Raw genomic sequence first — 22,293 nt, 5'->3', positions numbered from 1 at the left:
TTACCGAGTCCACTGGCTCGGGAGGGGGGTTCAGTTCTTGAGGCCACCAGAGCGCAACCTTTCTGATTGAAGAAGAGCACCTCGGTTTTTATCCGAGTTCAGCATGAGACAGTTATGAATCATCCAGGCCGAGATGTTACTCAAACACCTTCTAAAATTGGCAAATGCAGCCTCTGATTGATCTTTGAAAGAGAACAGCAATTGGGTGTCATCTGCATAGGAGATCACCTCTACTCCGCAGGATTTAACCAGTGCGGTGAGTGGCAGGAGGTAGGCGTTGAAGAGGAGAGAAAGTGTGGAGCCCTGAAGGACCCCGCATAACAAGGGTTTCTGGGAAGGCATGTAGGGCAGGAGGAAGACTTGCTGTGTCCGGTTCTTCAGAAAGGACCGGATCCAGGACAAGACTGTGCCCTGAATGCCCAGGCACTTTAATTGCTCCAAAAGAATCGAATGGGCCACTGTGTCGAAGGCTGCGGACAGGTCCAGTAGCACAAGCATGGCTGCGTTGCCCTGGTCGATAGTCTTGCGAACACTCTCGGACACTTCTAGGAGGGCGGTTTCCGTGCTATAGCCTGCTCGAAAGCTGGATTGGGAGTCGTGGAATCGATTTTTCGATTCCAGAAATTCCAATAGTTGACTCTGGACTAGTTTCTCAAGAATTTTTGCTGGAGCCGGCAGAATGCAATAGGTCTCGCATTTGTGAGAGTTTAAGCTATTGGCATTGTAAATGACAAAGGGCCATATGTAGGTAAAACGTGTTTTGCAATTCTCAAATTGCGATTTTTAGGGAATCGCAATTAGAGAATCGCAAAACGCAATGTAGGTAGGATTAGCAAAATATTTTGCGAATCCTGCATATTCCTTATTTGCGAATCGCAAATTGAGATTCGCAAATAAGGAATACCTTGCCATTCATTCCTATGGTCTAGAAGGCCCATAGGAATGAATAGGAAGACATTCTCAATTTGCGATTCTCAATTAGAGAATCGCAAATTGAGAATGCAATTTCAAGGTTGCAAGGGTGTCAATAGGACACCCTTTTGCACCCCTGAAATAAACATGTGTGCACATGTGGCGCACATACGTACGCTAAGGGCATGTATGTGCGCCACATGGCACTTTGAAAAATGCAAAAAAGTGCATTTTTCAGAGAAATCGCAAATTACCACCAACCTGAAGTTGGTGGTAATTTGCGATTCCTTAAGCCAAAATCGCACTACTTAGGTGCTTCCTACATTGCATTTAAGGAATCACAATTTGGGATTCCTTAAATGCATTCGCAAAATAAGGAATCGCAAATTTTGCGATTCCTTATATTGCGTGTGGGTTTTTGTGTGCTACATAGCACACTGCCCAATTTGCGAATTTTAGCATTTGCAATCGCAATTTGGCTTCCTACATATGGCCCAAAGCCTTTTATTTATGTTTTAAAAACCAAAACATAAATAAAAGGCATTGTCATTTACAATGCCTATAGCTCAAACTCGCGTAAATTCGATACCTATTGCCTTGCAGATGCTTGTTTTTCATTTGTTCCCAGATGATCATTGGAAGTGATGTGACATGGTTAGTCCAGATTTTTCTACGATTCTCATACTAAACGTGACAGCTTCTACTCTAAACCCGAACTGTGAACACCTGCTACTAATATCTGTAACTCACTAACAACGCAAGACCAAGAGAGACATTTTCACCTTCTGACTGGTGGGAATTGAGGACATCACTGTCTTTGACTCACACACCTGCACAAGGACTGGTAGGGAGAGGCTTCCAGAGAATGCAAAAGGTCTATACTTGTTCCTCAATCAGAAGAACCAAAGTCTTAGGCACACTCAGCAAAGCTGGATCGAGTCTCAAAATCAGTCTTCCAATGAGACATCTCCACCTATGACAGGGTGTACTATAAGTCGCGAAATTTGACCCTGCACTTAGAGACAGCTGCGTTCACAAGAGTTTGAAAAGAGCCCTTTATGTCCAGATACCTACTACATATGGGTGTCCAAATAAGAACTATTCTATGGTCGGAGAACTTTAGCATCCCTGGGACAGGGTACCTGAGCACTTTACATACATCAACGCATGCTGCATAGGGTTCATCATTGGGGCATTAAAGGTTTACAATTTCAAAATAAAGTGAGAGTTCAGAGACAGAAAAACAAGTGTATATCATGCTATATTTATGTAATTAAGATAAGAAAGAAAAGCAAAAAAAGAGGATAAAAATATGTCCTGCCTCTGTGATTTTCACAAATGCTGGTTTGATTTTATAGGGAACATTTCTGTTATTAACACAGGTAAGCCTACGTGATCCATCAGTGAGTGAAATGTGCAAGCTGTTTGTAAGTGCTGAAAAGGAAGACATTGGGCCTCACAATAACTGCTCTTCTGGTCTTTCTTAACATCATTTAGTCAGCACCGAGAGATAGCTCACATCACAGTATACAATATTATTCCTTCACCTAGCGGTGCCACAATTCAACTATGTTCATTCATATATTCCACAGAAACAGCCGCCACGCTGAAAACTTTGAATGGTCCCAAGTTTCCTAGAGAATCACTGGATCAAGAAATTATTTCTGTGAATCAGCCAAACAACGTTAAGGTAATGTCTGTTTTGAAAACATCACTACTCAAACAAGTGTGCATTACAATCCCTACCAGCCAGAGGAGATTAGGAGAATAATGCCTTAATGGCACCAGCTTTGGTCACTGGTCATACTAATTACCACACTTAAGAGATTAATTTGATTAGTTGGTAAAGATAAATACTCCTATCTTTTTAAGGAAAGGCTAAATCCGGAGGCGAATGCACCTGCTGTAGCTTCTCTACTATAAGTATAGTTTGCTGGAAGAAATCCAGACAGTGATTCTAGTCAAATTTCTCACTTTCACCACAAATTGGAAAATTTGTTGTTACAACCAGACTCTAAATCAGGTCCTTAGGCCATCCATATTTTATCAATTCAATTCAAAATACTTTATTCGATTTTTGTCACATAAAAAATCATAAAAGCGTACATATACATTTATAAAAGTTGCCAATTAATTTTTTGTTTTTCACTTATTCAAATCCAATTTTAAAAACATTTTCAGAATTTCTGTTAAAATATTAATACACTTGTAAAATATCTCTCACATTTCATTGTTTTTAAAGGTGAATAAGCCAAGAATGTGAAAAAAGCTTTATAAAAATGTCCCATAGGTTTACAATTATTCATACAAACGATAAAAGGAGATTGAACCCTCATATTTACATTCTAGATTCTTAGCAATCTTCAAAAAAGAGGTTACAATACCACCCTACTGTTACAGTCAGAAGTGTCTAAATCAAATTGTTTTCTATTCTTAATAGTCTTCATAGAGAAGGTTACAATGCCACCCTACTATTACAATCAGAGGTGTCTAAGTCAAATTGTTTCCTACACTTGATTGTTTTCTTCAAAAATAAGGCGACATTGCTTGTTAGACATTCATTATCCAAAAATTGGAGTGCAATAAAAGCTGGGCGGCATTGTCGCAAGCCCCATATTTTTAAAATGGGTTTTATCCACTTTTTTCTTATATCCTGGTAAAATTTGCAAAACAACACAACATGTATCGTCGATTGAGTAGACATATTGTCACACGGACAGTTCAATAGATTTTTAGACCAATCATTGACCGTTGGAAAACTAACCAGCCTATGGAAAACATTTAATCTGAAGCGGGTAAGAACGAATCTGTCATACCCTTTTAAGGTGTATTGAAGGTAAGGTTGAATGTTAAAGAAAACAGTTATCAAAAGATTTGATTGGACTGTAGATTTTGACGCCTCATTCGCAAATCTAATGCTCTCCATGTGCTGCATACACTGTTTTTTAAATTCTTTTCCAGGGATAGCACAGATTATCTGGGGGTTATAATAATATTCCGGTTTTCCAAGATCGATCATAAAATCCCTTATATATCTCATCCATCCTATCTCTAGGGTTTGTTCTAGCTTTAGGCTGTCTTGCAATGCCAGCTGATTAAATGTATTGTTCTGTGATTTCCAAATCCGGTGCCATAAGACAACCGGTTGCACCTTTATAATATCTGTAATGTGTGGCAAGCCTAGTTCGGTGTGACATATAAAAGTAGATGTAGTTCTAGGCACTGCCAATAAGTATCTAAGAAACGCATTTTCCACTTTCTGTATTTCTGATACATTTCGGTGGCCCCACAGCCCTGCCCCGTATGTTGCTACGGTCATATATTTAGCTTTGTAGATCCTAATTAGTTCAGTTGGGGGCCTCTTACCCAATTTTTGTGAGACATTTACAAGAGCTGTCCTGGTTCTTGCAAACCAAAGTTTCCTAATATTAATAGCTTGACCCCAAGAACCCTTATTGTCAATTAATATCCCTAAATAGGGATAAGGAGAAGTAGTCGCCAGCTTCCTCCCATTTAAAAAAATATCCTTCTGCTTCTTACTACCCCTGCCACAATTAATTACATAGGTTTTTGAGACGTTTATTTGCAAACCTAGTTTCTTCATAAAAACATTATAAGATTCTAGTGCTCGTTGCAACGCCAATGGGGTCCTGGCCATAATTACGGCATTGTCCGCATATAATAATACAGGTATTGGTCGTCTTTCCAATTGGGGTAGGTCCTGGCACTCCTCTAACATTACCTTTTCTAGGCCATTTGTGTATAATGTAAAGAGGAAAGGTGCCAGGACACAAACCTGTCTTACACCTCTCTTCACCTGGAATGATGTGGTGCATTCCCCGTTAAACCCGTAGCGGACGCGGGCTTTTGCATTAGTATATAGGGCTTTCAAAAAGATAATTAAGGGGGCCTCTACCCCCACTGTTGCTAGAATGCTCCACAATTTCTCATGGGAAACACAATCGAAGGCGGCGGAAAGATCGACAAACGCCAGATGTATTTTCCCCCTCCTTGCCTTTGTATATTTACCCATAAGTATAGACAAGTTAAGCCCTTGGTCTATTGTGCTCAACACTTCCCTGAATCCAAACTGCAGATCCGAAGGTATATTCTTCTCCTCAGCCCATTGTTGTAGGCAATTATGCAGTATCCTGCCCGCTACCTTCCCCAGTGAGTCCAGTAGGGAGATGGGTCTGTAGCAGGCTGGATCCTGCCTATCTCCTTTTTTATAGATGGGGACCATAATAGAATCAGACCAAGTTTCGATTAGTCCCCTCGTAGTGGCAGCATTTAGGACGCGGGTTAACAGTGGAGTCCAGAGATCTGGGTTATGCTTATATATGTCCACAGGGACCCCATCGGGTCCGGGGGCCTTGCTTCCTTTGCTCATATTTAATGCTGCTTGAACTTCTTTTAAGGTAAAGAGGAAGTCTATCGGATAATTTACTACTTCATTAGCTATTGAGGGTATGACATCTTGGCTGTCTAGAAACACCTCTGCCTGTCCGAAAATTTTTGAGAAGTGGTCCACCCACTGATTTTCATCAATTGCTATTTCAATTGAGGGCTTTCTTTCGGAATTAAAAAAAAGGAGATCTAACCACACGCCAGAAAGCCCTACTATCTTTTGCAGCACTAGCCCTATGCATATCCTCCCAGATGGATTCTTTTATTTCCTTTTTCCGCAACTTTACCACCTGATTGTACGCCATCCTGCTCCGTTTTATTTCTGTCTTATCTTTATTATTATTATTATGTATTGCTTTTTTGAGTGCAGAATGGGCATTCGAATAAACTGTGTTAAACCACCCCTTTTTCTTGGCAGTCCCCCTTTTTATCTCTACGTTCAGGCTGTTTTTTATTATTTCTGGTATATGTAAAAAGCTTTTAAGAACCGTCTCCTGTGGGGTATTTTCATTTAAGCAGTTCATTATTAAATCCATTGCCTTCCCGACCACTAATCTTGTTATTTTGTCTGGATCAACCTTTTCCCACTTCAATGAGTAACCATTTACTTTATCGATCTCCAAATTAATACATGTTTGGTCCCGTTCTTTATTAGGATATTGTTTTAACTTTTTACACGATATTGTCACTGTTAGTGGGAAGTGATCACTGATGGCTATTTTGTGCACTTTAAATCCTATTACGTTATGTGAAAAGTGATTCGAGAACAGAATAAAATCTATAATGGAGCTCAAGCCTCTCCCATTAAAAGACTGTGAGAATGGGATGGGGGGTGAAATTAATGAGTTAACGAAATCCAAATCTAACACAAATATACTCTCGTTTAGAGCATTGCCAAGGACATTATGCGGAAAATGAAATAAATTGCAATTTTCCTCATCCACCACACCACATGTAGAATCATTATTGTGTGGACATATGTTGGTATTAAAATCCCCGCCCCATACAATCTGGGTAGTCCCCGAATTTGAGTTCTGGATCTTTTGCAAAGCATGTTTAAGTTGATTCACTGTATCTTCCACCTTTTCCTTTGCAATGTTGTTATAAAAATTTACAATAATTACAAATTTATTACTATCTATATTCAATGTCACAATTTGATAATTTGGTTTGGACGCAACAAAGGAAATTCTTTTTATTGACAACATATTTGAGATATATATACTTAGGCCGCCCTTAGGTCTCCCAAAATTTGACGGGGTTGCAGTTGTATGATAGGTTTTAAACCTGTCTATGTGCATTTCTCTAAGAGCCCAAGTATCTTGAAGACAAAGAATATTGGTTTTCCTAATGAAGGCTGAAAAGGGATCGTTAGAAAGTTTAGATGATAGGCCCGCTATGTTCCAAAACGTGATCTTTATCCTCCCCTCGTTTACTGTTAGTGTTCCTTGGATAGGGCCTTCGTTTCCCAGTATTCTAACCTTTTTTGGTACGTAATTTGATCTCTCATTGCTATTAGGTAGTATACTGTGATCAACATGTTGATCTGATTTATTTTGCCCCTTCCCTTGTATACTTTCATCGTGGCCTACTATAACTTCCTCTAAATTCTTATAAGTAGATCCCAAATCCTTACTCCTATCATTCTTAAACTTAGTTAAGACAGATGTTACCGGATGACGTAGTCAGTCTAGTTCTTCTAAAGGGGATAATATTCTGAAACGATTTCTTACTGGTACGTTGTACATGGGCCAAATACTGCTCTCAAACTGGCATATTTTATCAAGGTTGGTGTCTACTAACATTGAAGTCTGATCGACACTTATTTAGAGTTTGGCGGATGAGATACTCTGTCACAAATGTAGAGGTTGTCCCGTCTGCCTACAGCACCTACAATATGGCAGACAGGATATCTGTCATGAACTGAACTCTAAAAAAGGCCTTTAGTTATGTTAAGAGGTGACTGTGAACAAATGGAAGAGCACAGCTCAGAAGATGATGGTAATATTTGCCAGGGAATCAATCTGTCACCAAGATCCACCACAATTAATATATCAGATGTAAGTTTGATCTGTATAATAAGATGTCTTCTGTATTGTTTACAGAAGTTCCACCACACGGAGCCATAACTACTTTATTAGTCATGGCTTGAGCTCTCACAATGCGTTTTCTTTGTTCTGAGCTCCAGTAGGCCAAGTTCTCAGAATGGTGCTTTGCTCAGTGAATATGCAAACAATTGACTGTAAGTACAATTTCGGCTTTCTACAACATTTGTCTAGTTTTCTTTGTTTTCAGTACTGGCAGTAGAGCCCTCGTTACAAGTGAGAGAGAAAAATAAATTTGCCTTCCACCCCTTTAACCATGTTCTGGGGTTCTGGTAATCCTGGTTGTAGAAAATAACAGGGGTACCTGTTTTTGGAAATAATATTAGCTAATTATTCACAGTACAGTATATGGTAAGCACAGGGTACATGGACATAGAGGTAAAAGATCCCACTGATAGAATATGTGAATGTACTTTTTTTTCCAGGAGTAATATCCATGGTGTTTAATGAACTGAAAACTAAATGACCTTTTTTTAATTCCAGGGGATACTTTTAAAAAGAACAAAAAGAAAAAAACCTCCTCCCAAGCTGGACTTGTCAGCAACTTCCTTATCTGATGGCGAACGGTAAACATAACTGCTTTGTAGGCTCACCATATTCAGTTTTTTCCAAGTCTTTGCTTATGCCCAGCATTTTCCAAGCCAAGCAAACATGATCCAGAGATAATAAGCCTTTGGAAGAGAACATATTAAGGCATTTGCCACTTGAAGAGGAAACATAGATGATAAGAAGTCAAAACCCAACCCAACACAATGCCTATAAAATAAGCAGCCATGTATCCCCAAGAAGGATACATACCATATACATAGGTAGGGTGCAGTTGTAACTGAACACATGAACAATATTAGGATGTGCCATTTCAAGATACACTTACAATGCATAATTTCTTCCTAACACAATGAAGAGATACGCAAGACATTGACATCCTAAGATGAATAACTAGATTCTAGTAGACTGTGTGAATTCCCAAAACAATACATAGATAATGTCAATGTATGCTGCATCTGAACACGATACAAAGAAGAAATGCAAGGCATGTTCCATCTACAGACGATATATCGATGATAAAAAGGCAGGTGATGTGCCAAGACGCTACATCGTAGATATTAAGGTATGCAGCATAGCGCGATGATAGATTGCATTGATTAAATACAGGCATGAGTCACAGCCAGACATGCCTATTTGCCAAATTGTATGGATCATAATTAGTGACTTGTGTTCATAGTGATAGCAAGAGCCATGCCTTTCCAGAGTTGGAAGTGAGTGACAGTACCCCTTCTTTGAGAAGGCATTGAACTCCAGAGCTTGCTGTCTGCACATAGAAAGAGGCTCTGCCAGGTTGAGTCTTTCTGAATGGTGTTTCACTCAATAATGAACAAGCTTTGAGTGCTGTGATCTTGTTTGGTGGTAATATTGGATTTTTTGTTGACGGAAGAGTGGGCCAGTCCCATGGATTGCATAATGAACTATTCTTGTTGCTGTAAAGATGATCTTTCTAGCTTTTGGGAGCTAGTGTAGGGAGAAAAGTCCAGGCGTGAAGCGAGTCTGCATTGGTAGGATAAGGAGCTGTCTGGCCAATGCATTTTGAATTGTCTGTAATTTCTGCAGTATTAGCAGTGGTGCTTCTTAACATGCTCCCTTCGCATAGTCAAGGTTGGAGCAAGTGCCAGCACTCTAAACAAAACTAGCACTCACCAATAGCCTTCAGCTGTGGGTTTCAAGTGAAACATGACTCAGTAACCCTCCTAGTGCATTCTGGTCAATGTGGTCCATTTGGCAAAGTTGCAGTTCTTCCAGCGAAGCAAAACTTAAGAAGTACGATACTTCCAATTGTTTATATTTTTAGCTTGACAGCTATTCATGGTGGGAGAGTACTAGGATGATGTTATCTTGGATCTTCTGCTTGAAGTCCAGGTATGGGAAAATGTGTTGAAGACATCTCATCGACATGCATCGTCCTAAGGTGATACAAAGATTATATGAATGTGTTTGTCATCTTAAGATGGTATATAGTTACTACTATTATATGATAAAACCCCAACCTACACATTGATAACACTAATCCATGTGCCATTGTAAAATGATACATTGATAATAATGTATGTACCACCCCAGTTTGATAGATTATATAATGAATGTATCATCCTAAGACAATAGATAGATGATATAATTTAATGTGCTTTCCCAATATGATACACAGATGTTAATGCACATATTTGTCAAATAATGGCCGTTAGTGTTAAGGAACATAGCTAGCATAAATGTTAGCCAGATAGCTTTAAGTATTGAATATAACTTCCTTGGTTTTCTGACGTGTATCATGGCTAAGGCGCAATGAAGCTAAGATGAACGGCATACAGGGAAAGTGAGAGAATCTGCTTAAAGGTTAATTTCTCTGAAGTTTGGCTCAACTGGCCTTTCAGATGCCCTGTCCTACTGGAAGAAAGTCCCATTATTTCCACAGCACCATTATACCGATATAATGCATGGAAGTTCTCACTATGGCACAGTGTCCAATTTCTATCCCCTTGCATTTAGGTGCCAGAGTGTGCACAGCTCACATGACTCTCTCAACAGTCCACTGAACACTGTGGAGATGCTGGACCTGAGCACAGAGAAGGATGTTGTCATTCGGCCCCTGCACAGCAGCATCCTGGGTGAGAAGTTCTGTTTTGAGGTAGGTCACACATCAGTGTATCAAGTCAGTCCAGTGCCATGATCAATCACGACACTTCAAGAGACTTAATTTCAGTAGGGCTATTCAAGACTGAAAGGCACATGGCACCTGCCAGTGCACAAAAAGAAAAATGACAAGCCAGGTCCTCCAAACTGGCTCTTTAATATTGCTGCACCTGTGGGCAGCTCCAAATAAGCACATATTTACACTTGCATGTTGTTGCTTTCTCTGCTCATACACTATTGTAACATCTTGTACCTAGGCACTAACATGTCAGTCCTCAGTAGACTCCAGCTTGCCCAAAATGCGTCAGCTAGGCTTTTTCCCTTTTGAAGATCTGCTCTGATTCTGGTCTTCTCCACAAACTACATTGGCTTCCAGTTGAAGAGCACATCCACTTTAAGACCCTGCGTGTGGCTCACAAGATCATATACTTCCAAAGGGCGCCCATCCTGTCCAACCTCTTATCTCCCTAAAGACCCTCCCGCCTTCTATGCTCAACCGAGGTTAATTTGGTCTCTGTCCCTCGAGTCAGGAGGGGCAAAGCTGGAGGCCGCTTCTTTCGTGCCAAGGTTCCTGTTCTTTGGAATTCACTATCTCTTTCCATCAGGAACACAGAAAATCATCTGTACTTCAGGAAATCTTTGAAGACATGGCTCTTCTCCATCTAATTACCTGTCTTTTCTTTCTGATAGGCCTATAGCTACAGCTTTTCCATCTTCAAGGTCAAGCGCTGGGAAGCCCCGTTGTTGCGGCAGCTATGCGCTTTATAAATCCCCTTAATATAACATAACACTCCCACAAACACTGACCAACCATTCTTTTTGTCAGCTCTGAGAACACAGAGGTATGTCGTTTGGAGGGCTTTAAGAGGGGCATTTGAATGGGACCTTGCTGGAAATGGGTACCACTCCTTTAATACACCAAAATGTTTTGCTTCACAATCACCCGGTTTATCCTTTACTGTGGGCGAGTCTCCCTACCTGCGTCTTATTCACGGTAATTTCGTGGCAGTTGGACTGCTTGTGTTTACCGCCAGTATGTGCTTTTTAAGCTGAGGCCACTGAGATGCAGCTCAGGTAAGGCGCACTGGGCTGGTTAGACGTGTGCGCACATGCACAGGCTGTACGTAAGAGACTACTGTAATGAGCAGCCTGGTAGCTACACCCAGGTAACCTGTCTATGGCAATTTTAAACTGTAAATTCTACCTAAGGAAGCATTTTTTACATGCTTAAACCTTACTTTTAAATGTTAACAAGTAACTGCAAGGACAGGACACCTGATGCCCCTGATGGACTAAGGACTTTGCCTGCAGCTGTCCCACAGGACCAGATGGGTTTCTCAAGAGCCAGTGATGCTGGCCCACTTATATCCAATGAGGACCAGTTGGGGGTAAATCTGGACTCTGCTGCCCCCCAACTGCCCCCCAAAACATCCAGGATGCTCTGCGGCTTGGAAGTGAGGGATGAGGGTGCTCTGCTGGCTAGTAACAGGCAGACTATTCAAGACACCCCCACCAGCAGGAGAGGAGCATAAGGAGAGAAGACTGGCTCAGGGAGTCATTGATATTAGCTCCCTGCAATGTGCAGACTGTTAGAGGTTAGAAGGCTTGTTTGAAATGCTCCTGGCAGCTAGAGCTAGCCACTAGGAGCAAAATAAGCCCAAGATTGTAAAAAAAAGACCCAACAGGGCATGTTATGGTCTTTTAAAGATTTTAACTTTGACCCCTCTTTTCAATATACTGATTCTGCTATTCCTTTAAACCCCCCTCCTCCCCCCTAGGGTGGGACAGTACCCAGGGGATAGTGCAGCGCTCAAACTACATTTAATAATTCATTTTGGAGAGACAGTGTATGTGGCACACTCCTGAGACTTACTGTTGGCCCCAGGGACCCCATCCCCCGGAGCCCGGTTCAATAGTGATTGGGGCCAGGGACCGAAGCTCCAGGCCATGAAGTGAGGAGACAGGGGAGAGTGCCACGGTACCCCCTCCCAAAGTGGCAGAGTGCTAGCCCCTGCTCCACGTGTCCGTGTATATGGGGAGCGGAGAAGCCACTGCAATCCACACATGCTGCTTGCATGGAGTGGGCAGGGAAAATAAGGACGTCTACTTCTGCTGCGGCAACCAGCAGTGTCGGGCGGGTGGTGATGAGCTGGCAGGGTAGCGCCAGAGTGTGCTTCCTCCACTGCCACAACCCTGCCACAAGACACATAAGGGAAAACACAAGCTATGGGTGCCCTTGGTGGCACTTGAGCCCCCAGTAAAAAAAAATAAAAAAAGAGAATACACAGTGATGAGGTGCATTTGAAAATATACAAAGCGGAGAAGCCACTCATTATTTATTCACTGCTCCTGGTTGGGAACGCCCCATAATGTCCTGCCGGGACAGATTTCTTCCCTGTGGTGCCCCAAGGAGGGGCAGTAGCAGCACCAATGTAAATTGTAAGTGAAGTGGGGGCTGCAGGGAGTGAAGCAACCCCCCCACCCCCCAGGATGGATTAGGAAGATTAACCCTATGTCTCTCATGTCATAAAATGCATGACCTGGGGAGACTTTTGCAAAAGACTACTTGGCTTCTGCTCTACAATTTAGGAGTGCGAGGATCCCTAATGGTGGGTTCTTTGGCAGCATTTTACATGGTTTCAATGGTAAAAGAAAGACTCAGGCAAATGTCATTTTGTTTTGCAATGCTTATTCAAAATACTTTAAGAACAATGATTGCTGGTAAAAGTTGCAATCTCTTTATGATAATCAATGCCATTGTTTTTAAATGTTGAAACCTAATATATGCATACTCCTTTACAATGTCAATTGGCTTTTCTTATATTTTAATGTGGTGACCCCTAATAAAGCCAATTAGTTAGTTAAAATGACACTTTTATTTTGTGAAATTGCATCTGGTATAGGTGGGTCGTACTAGAATTTTTGAGGTTATGATCCATTAGGGATCAAATGTGATTTCAGAGGGTTACGAAAGCCTGGTGTATATATTTAATAATGAATGTGTAGTATTTATTAGTGTGTGTAATAAATGTACAGACTGGGCAGTCATTTATTGAGTGTTGGAGATTACTCGCACACACCACCTCCCTTACGTTAAGTAGGCTTTGGACTTCTCTGCTTCGCTACACTGAGAGTCAGGTGCTACAATGGAGTACTTGGTTCCCAGTAAGAAGACAATAATGGACATATTACTTGAAGAGGACTCACACCCTGCATAACTAATGACCCAATTTCTTTCTGACATCAATCTCAAGTTTTGATACAGTTTCATGAATTGGCATTAAATCATGCTATGAAAGCATTTTCTTTTTGCTAGGAGGCTCAAAAGCTGAACCTGGAATGTCCTCTCTGGACCTCTGTGCAGAGGAGAAGTGAATTTTAGGACTAAGGGCCCGATTTAATTATTGGGGGTTAAGGATACTCCATTGCAACGGTATTGCAAATGTGACAGAGTATCCTTGCCGCCAAGAATACAGTCCGCCCGTTAAATGTAATTGCAGACAGACCTTAGTGTTAATCACGGCAGAGACTACTCCATCTCTGCTGTTATTAACCCCCTGCAATGGCCCTGTGGTTAATGGTCATCAGAGTTTGACCTGTCATTCCGAGCACCTAATTTAGATGGACAAAATGACAGGTCAGATTTCCCAGCCTGCACCGTCCAGGGAAACCCTGGCAGTAAGGGGAGTGAAAACTGCTAAATGATCCCCTCGCTATGGGAGGGGAGCATAGAACATTTTATTTTCAAAAAGAAAATCTAATTTCCGGATTTCCTTTTTGAAAATAAAAAAAGGAAACTATTTGGTACAGGGGTCCATCCTGCTTACGCAGCCCTGTACCAAACAGAAAAATGCATTAACAAGTACCTCTGTGATGATGCTTCCTGACAATGCATTATAAATGACCACCAGTTTGTCGGTCATTTACAAATACATATATAATTTGACGAGCAGAGTAGTCTTCCCCTGGTGGACATAAACTCCTCCTTCAGGCCAACTGAAATCATTCTGTCCACCAAAATGTAAATCGAGCCCTAAATTGTTGGCTCTTCAACCAGGAGACCTAACAAAGGCTTCTCATTTTGACCATAATATGTGATCAGAGGCCAACCACAGGGCCTTACTGTGTCTCTGTTCCTTTATTTAACAATATATATATATATGTGAGGAAACCTACTAATCACCAATCCTACACAGTGTATGCAACTAAACAGTCTTTACTTTCCTTTTCTCCATCACAACAGGTTATTACTTCCGAAGGCAGCCGTTGCTTTGCGTGCACATCAGTAGAGGAGCGCGACCGATGGATTGAAAATCTCCGAAGGATCGTTCAACCCAATAAGGTGACACATGAATATGTTGAAAGGGACTTAGGGCAAATGTTTGTGCGTAGCAGGTGAAACCTGTAGCACTGTTGTGTACCACATTGTAAAGGATCCTTTCATCGTCCACCAGTCCAATCACCACCAATCACCCAGGAAGCTCACTGGTGAAAGGGAGCCCTATAATAACCTATCTAACTGCAAGAGAAATCTTTCACCTCAAGAGTAAAGCTGGGTTCTAGTGTGAAAAGCCATTGCTTGCTGGTGATGCAAGCAGGGAAATATAGTTACTGAGTAGTTTTATGATTTCTGTAGCTGAAACTACATCCCCAGATGTATGTCCTCAGATCTGTGCAAAGGTTCATTTAAAGTAAACGTGATATATGAAAATGTAAATGTATCAGAATGGTAGACTGTGCGAGGGGCGAATTTGGGTAGAGCAGTTCAAAAGCAGTGTAACATTCCCAGACTGGTTTCTGGGTACTACATAGAGCCATAAAGCTTACTGAGTTACAACATCACTTCTGAGGTGAAGAAAAATAACTGAACCAGGATAGTGAAGTATATTCAGGGGCCCAACTGACATGAGCTATTTTTGGGGCAAGGACCATACCTAATCTGGTACTAAATTTGCGTCCCCGGTTAACTAAAGCCCTTCTAGATTAGAGGAAGATTACTCACTGGGTTCCAGGTACTATAATCAGGTGCACAATTAAAAGCAGCTGTTTAGGAACTTTACTGCACTGGGACCAATGTTCTATACTTAGGGACTGTTCTAGGGTGGGGCAGCATTACTGCCCCAAAACCATGCTGAAATCCTTAATAATAGTTTCAGTGCTTAATTGAGCAGGAGGTTGCATCAACACTTATGTTTTTTTTAGGCTGGCACATATTTTTCCTCATCAGACTTTATCCAGAGAAAGAAAGAGAAAAACACCAAAGGGGTGAAGAAAGAGGAAGAGAAAGATAGATAAACTTTGACAAAGAAAGAAAACAGGGATGAAAAAGTAACCTGAAAGACTAAAATAGAGGGGCAGGGAGTGTCTGGTGGTGGATAAAGAGGCATAAGGTGGCATCAGGACTCCACAGCCTTGGTATTCGGCGCCCCTGGCATATGATGACTCCAGCCATGGCTTTTGAGCTCCATTTTGGATCCCGGCACTTTTTCTTTTGGAAATTAAGCACTGACTACTTTCAACCAAAGCAAAGGGACATGCAGAGCAAACTACTGCTGCCAGAATACAAACCGTAAAGTGTACCTCAGCCTCTCATACTTCCTCATTCACCACACTGCTAAATGCTGCATCCAACATGAAAAAACTTGGGTGGTCATTACACTGGCATGAAAACACTCAAAACTAAGGGCCTGAATTAGGGTTTGACCAATGGTGCAATGTCCTTTGGGATGGCGGAGAACATTACCACCACCTTCCCGAGGGTACTCTGTCTGTTAAATTTAGTGATGACTGCCGACCCAGCCGTCATCTCTGTAGATTGAAAATAACCTCCGTCACAGTAGTTCCTTTCAACATACTAAAAGATTGGTGGATGACCGCTACTGATTTTGACGGCTGTCCACCAAACTTTTTATACTTTTTCGTCTTTCAGGAAGAAACTCCCAAAGCAGGAATTTATTCCTGAAAAACAAAAAATTAATGACCTCCAAACAGGACAAAAAAAGCCATTAAACTGTCCACGTAAAATAAGGCGGGTGATGTAAAGTCCTTCCTCCGAAAGCCCCTAGTCCATCAGGCTGTCGTAGGAAGTATTCCATTACCTCAACCAACGGGGGCTCTGTCAAGGGAATACTTAAGAACCATCCATCTCTAAATGAGACGGGAAGACCAAAGGTTTGGTGGCAGGTAACTCCGGCACGTTTGCGACATAGTACCCTGTCCACCAAACACTAAATCAGGTTTTAAGATTTAACCCTTCCAAACACATACCCCACATGGTGAAGCATGCTACCTTTGAGGGCAGGCCCTTAAGCCCAGCTGCAGCAGCTGCAGGTAAGAGCAGTGGGGCCGGCTGGGGGGGAGGTGGGGAACGGGGGGGGTTCGAGAGATGACCACAAGGGAAAATGAAATTAATCATTAATTTTCCCTCGTGGTCGTCTTTGACCCCCCAGCCCCCCTCCAGCCGGCCCCACCGCCCCACGCTCTTGCCTGCAGTGGCCGCGGCTGCTTTAGCCCCCCCACCAAAGAGTATTGAGAGCTACACAAATGCTACACAAATGCTACAGTACAGTACAATACAATACCAGAGTACATTACACAACTTGAGTGCATTAGCTCAGCCGTTCACCCTTGGAGCAACAGCTGTTTTACATTACAAAACGTAATTAAAAGGGGAAATTCTGAGGCAGTAAAACAGGCGCAAATCATACAGTAATAATAAAATTAGGATTAAGAAGGGTAAAAATGGAATACATCATCTTTCCAACCGCTTTATAGTTTCCACGAATGCTGGTTAGGTTATGGGTAGAGTGAAATGTGCAAGCTGCTTGTGAGTGCTGAAAAGAAATAGCATTACAAATATTGTTATGCATTTGACACCAGGTTCTTAATAGCAACAACTCTTTATGCATGTCAATTACGTTATGACAATGATAAATACGCCCAGTATTTCCAGAGAAAGTGGATTTATTTACAGGCTCCACCAACACCGTAGCCATATACGCCCAGCCAGCCCGAAACACTCTCCGAATTCTAGACCTGTTTATGATTACATCGGTGGTGAAAATGTCTGCAGGATACGAGAACATGCATTTATCTCTCAAGCATGTTGATTTTGCGTTTTCCAAATATTTCTTCACCAGTATGTGTAAATGTCTCACCCACATGCGTTTTCCAGCAACGTTCACTAAGGGGGATACTTTTGTTTTCTTTTCCCGATGCACTTTGATTTTGTCTTATAGGCACAGAGCTTTCCCTTAGTCAAACCACGACAGGAAATTCGCCAAACCTGTCAATTTGCACAAGTATTTCTCAAATTTAATAAGTGCTGTTTTGCAGATTAAAAACGGATAAAAGCCACCCATCACTGAAAGGAGTCCTGGCTACGTATTTGTTTATTTTGCTCGTCCATGTTAGTTTCCAGACTCTTTTGCAAGCTCTGGTCAATCAGACTGAAGTAACTTAAAACATCTCTATCGGCTGTATGAGCCGCTATGTCCAGTGGTAGGGACTGAATTGTATGAGCCGCTATGTCTAGTGGGAGGGACTGACTATATGAGCCGCTATGTCCAGGTCGAGGGGCTCTATGAGCCGCTATGTCCAGTGGGAGGGGCTGTATGAGCCGCTATGTCCAGTGGGAGGGACTGAATTGTATGAGCCGCTATGTCTAGTGGGAGGGACTGACTGTATGAGCCGCTATGTCCATTTAGAGGGAGTGAATTGTATGAGCCGCTATGTCCAGTGGGAGGGACTGAATTGTATGAGCCGCTATGTCCAGTGGTAGGGACTGAATTGTATCAGCCGCTATGTCTAGTGGGAGGGACTGACTGTATGAGCCGCTATGTCCAGTGGGAGGGACTGACTGTATGAGCCGCTATGTCCAGTTGAAGGGCCTGAATTGTATGAGCCGCTATGTCTAGTGGGAGGGACTGACTGAGCCGCTTTGTCCAGTGGTAGGGACTGAATTGTATGAGCCGCTATGTCCAGTGGGAGGGACTGACTGTATGAGCCGCTATGTCCAGTTGGAGGGCCTGAATTGTATGAGCCGCTATGTCTAGTGGGAGGGACTGCCTGCAAAACATCCCAAGGACATACGAGGTGAAGATTAGGCACATTCCCCCCAATCTGCGCAATAAGTGGGATCTGACTGCTCTGAGGAGTACGACTCCCAACACCTACTCTAGATCACTCCTAAATATTACAATGGATGTTTCTAAACATTAAAGCACCCACCGGGGTCACATGCCTGGTAAAAAACAAAATTAACCCATTGTTATCCATTTCTGACAGTTTATGCTCCATGGGTAGCCACGCTTTGTCCAAAAAGATAAAAAGAGTGTTCAAGTAGATACCTTCATCAGTCCACTTTATTCCAAACTCCCAGCTGATGTACATTTAGAGAAGCTAATTAACTTTTAAAGTGAATAACAAACAATGTATTGTCAAGCTGACAGACAACGTAAAAGGATGGATGTGGCCCGGGCACAATCCTGCTAAGCGTCCGAATTTTTCCATGTTCTCTGCTCTACTTCACCCTAACCTATTGCCAACGTAAGTATACGCCCTGGCAGGAGACCTCCACTGGTAACGTCACCTCTTTGGAACATTCTAAGGCTGCATAGAGCTCATCACAGCCAATAAGAGGGGCCTGTGTGTTCTCCCATGTGGTAACATAAAAGAGATCCTATTGGGTATTCATAACAATGGATGTTGAAAGTTCACAAAAAGCAACCTGAACAAGTAATTCATTAAGAGTAAATAAAACAAATTTCCTAGTTACACGTTGATCTGACCTATTATGTTTTCATTAAATGGCCCAAAAAACATTCAAGGAAAAAACTGCCTTCAGCTTATGGGTACCCTCCCTAAATCAATTATCTACAGCCTCGCCTCCATCTGGGTCCCGGCTTACTGCTCTTCCTCCTCTCTGTCTATTGACCATTGTTTTGTTATATTAGATCCAATTATGAAAAAGATATCAAACACCAAACTCCATGTGTCAATAGACCGCAGTTGTTTCAATCATGGCTTTCAACTCATGCGTCTCAGAAGTACTCTTCACCTACTGATGGCCACGCTTGTTCCCTTGACCTATCCCCAAGCTCCTCACTTTACTCGTTGTACCCAGAAATTGTGACGGGTTGCTCTGCCATCCATTTTGTTCTATGACTTGAAATGTGGAATTCCTAGGGATTCAGATTGCCATCTGAATCATCAGACCGACTCACACCTGACATTTATTTTATATGTGATAATATTGAAAATCCGAATGTTTAGGCATAGAACTTATGAGTTCCACTCCAAAAAAGTTAACTGAAGGATCGACTTTCGTCCTAATTCTAAGTTGCGCTGTTCTCCATATCCCTTGCTTGAGTCAGACTCACTCAACATATTATTGCTTGTTTGGACACTTCCCTGTCTACTTTGTCCTCTCTGTGCCCTGCCTGAGTTAGCCTTTCTCTACAATGACTCTGGTGAATGAATGAGCACGAGGCACTTCAGTATATCATTACAATTTTGAGATGGTCAGCCTAAGACAATAGTTATTAGGTTAAACAATAAATTCCCTTAAGTTTAGACCTTATAAGACATCTAGCCATCCTTTATTTTAGGTGAGCAATAGGACAGCTCAGATTTGCTCTTACTGAAGGCCTTTTATCTAATTATGGTGGTCACATGAATATACAAATGTAATTCCCAACATAATAATTAATTCATAGAACCAACATTGTTTCTTACTCGATATTAACTCCAGTTTCAATTTCTCTGCAAGGACAACTGTGAACGAGTCGAAAACACCCTGAGCTTGTGGATTTATGAGGCCAAGGACATCTTGCCAAAAAGGAAATATTTCTGTGAACTGCACCTGGACGGGTCCCTTTATGCCCGTACCACAAGCAAACTCAACCAGGGCACCATCTTCTGGGGAGAGCACTTTGAATTTGAAAACCTCCCCCCGGTGAGCGTGGTCTCCATACATCTCCTGCAAGAGGATGAGAAGAAGAAGAAGAAGGATCCCAGAGAGTCGACGCCTGCGGGTAGTGTCACCATCAAACTGTCGGACCTAGTCTCCCGCCAACATGTGGAGAAATGGTTCCCGGTCTGCAAGGCCGCACCCAGCAAGGAGAAACCTGTGGCACCTTCCATACGAGTCAAAGGCAGGTACCAGAACATGAGAGTGCTTCCCATTCTGCAGTACAAGGAGTTTGCCGAGTACATTGCCTTCAACTACACCGAGCTGTGCACCGAGCTTGAACCAGCAATCTCAGTCAAGGATAAGGAGGAGCTGGCCAGCTCATTGGTACATGTTTTACAGTGTACTGGGAAAGCCAAGGTAAGTGCTAAAATAACCCCTTTTCCAAAAGACGACACACACAGTTAACTGTTCATCCTCCAGGACGTGTGACTTCTTAACAGGAAATAGGTGATTTTTACCTTTTTATTCCTTTCATGTAAAACCGTTCTACACCTGTTTTACTTTTACCCTTGTTCCCTATGCGGAAGGTGTATTTCCTACATTTATGAATTTTGAGAGGGATAAAATGTGTGAATGTTGCAAATCTGGTCTTTATACTGGGAAGTGAGGGAATGTTTGTTTTTGAATTGGAGTTATCAATCTATCTGCAATCTTTCATGTAGGCCCAGGAGACGACATCTTTACCTCTAAAAAAATCCATGGTTATTTTGTTGGGGATTCCTTTGGTAAGGCAGACCACTGTTGCATGACTGCAGCTTGTACTCTCACCATTGCCTAATTTGTTTAAAATATAACTGCAGATGCCCACATATTTTGTTAGAAGCCTCCCACTGTGGGAACAAAGCCATACCCCGAAATATGGACACCCAAAAATGTACCTCATTTGGTTCTCCTACAGTTTACTGTATCAGAAAAAGTGTTGAATCACAGTTTCATGAGGCAAAGTGTCCCCGCGTTAAGACATCTCACAGAACATTATATTAGCAGAGTAAGAACAATTCCACAGTAATGGTGTCCACTAAATAAGTGAGTTCTAGAGCAATACAACGTTAAAAGGTTGTATTACTAAAATACAAAATTAGCGGTACAAGCCATGAAGGCTCCCAGATGCAAAGATATAAAGAGTATGAAAAATCAGAAACTATTCTAAGTCTCAATGGACAGCAAAGTCATAAGAAAATCAGGCAGCATCCCAAGCAGAATAGGAAAGTCTTCTTGCCAAATCGAGGGTTTTTTATCCACAATTCTTGCAAAGAATTATTCAATTCAATTCAAATCTTCAGTTCAGCTGTAAGCCATAAAAGAAAAAGAAAAATGTGTATAAAACATTAAGATAAAATAAGCATACACCAAAAGGTGCACTAAAACCTGTTTAAATTAGACATGCATCATGAAAATATGTGATAAAATCGATACAGCCAAAACAATTCAGAAACTCAGTAAAATGGGTCACAAAAGTAAACAAATGCAATCTTGGTCCGTTAATTCTCAAGGTGCTGGTGCATAGGAGAAAACAAAATCTCTAAGGGCACCCTATATAATAATGTGTAGATGCAGTCATGGACTACAACATCGCAAAGTGCCAGTGCATGAGCGGGAGCGACGACACAGGGAGCACCCTGTGCTGTTGTGATATCAGGTCCCGCATTGAGCTTGGACAGCATGTGCCTAGTCCTCTCCATCGTCAAAAGGTAACAAGAGTCAGCAAAAACAATGCTTTGTCTTGTGTCGTATCTTAAAATGTGAAGAGCCTCAGCATGTTTTTTAACCCCTAAAATTCGGAATATTGGGAGTGTCCATTTTTTCCTCCCCTTCCCATAGGCAGGACAGAAGAATAGTTCATGCTCCACAGTTTCCTTATTGGCACCACAGGAGGGGCATTGCCCACCTATCCTGGTCATGTGGCCGTCCCCAGCTTGAGGTGAAGGAGAGCGGGGAATGGTGCCATAACGAAACTGGCGATAGAGGGCCTCATTTATGAGAAGTGACGCATCCTGCGTGAAAGCAGCGATGAGTCACTTCTCAGTGCGCCCTCCTTGCGACATAATGAATGCGTCATATTTACTGTATGACACATCATGTCGCAAGGAGTCAGTATTTCTGACGTATCTGTAGGCGCAAAAGTGACACATTGCTGGAGTGTGTCACAAAAGTGATGCAACTCCAGCAATGTGTCCTTTCACATGGGGCAAGCCCCATGTGAAAGGGCTTGCA

General features: G+C 42.0%; 1 protein-coding gene across 1 annotated transcript in view; it reads left to right on the top strand.

The window, feature by feature from the left end:
* RASAL3 (RAS protein activator like 3) overlaps positions 1 to 22,293 on the top strand; it is a 213,903-nt gene that overhangs the window by 111,253 nt on the left and 80,357 nt on the right. Inside the window, exons 4-8 of the mRNA XM_085654354.1 lie at positions 2,505 to 2,602; positions 7,908 to 7,990; positions 9,963 to 10,101; positions 14,350 to 14,448; positions 19,876 to 20,436. Of these exons, the coding sequence (XP_085510480.1) occupies positions 2,505 to 2,602; positions 7,908 to 7,990; positions 9,963 to 10,101; positions 14,350 to 14,448; positions 19,876 to 20,436 (980 nt within the window). The remainder of the gene's footprint in view (positions 1 to 2,504; positions 2,603 to 7,907; positions 7,991 to 9,962; positions 10,102 to 14,349; positions 14,449 to 19,875; positions 20,437 to 22,293) is intronic.

This window comes from Triturus cristatus, chromosome 4_1, assembly GCF_964204655.1.
Source record: "Triturus cristatus chromosome 4_1, aTriCri1.1, whole genome shotgun sequence".
Taxonomy (NCBI): domain Eukaryota; kingdom Metazoa; phylum Chordata; class Amphibia; order Caudata; family Salamandridae; genus Triturus; species Triturus cristatus.
Note: the sequence above shows the minus strand (reverse complement) of the source record. Positions and strands in the feature narration are given on the sequence as shown.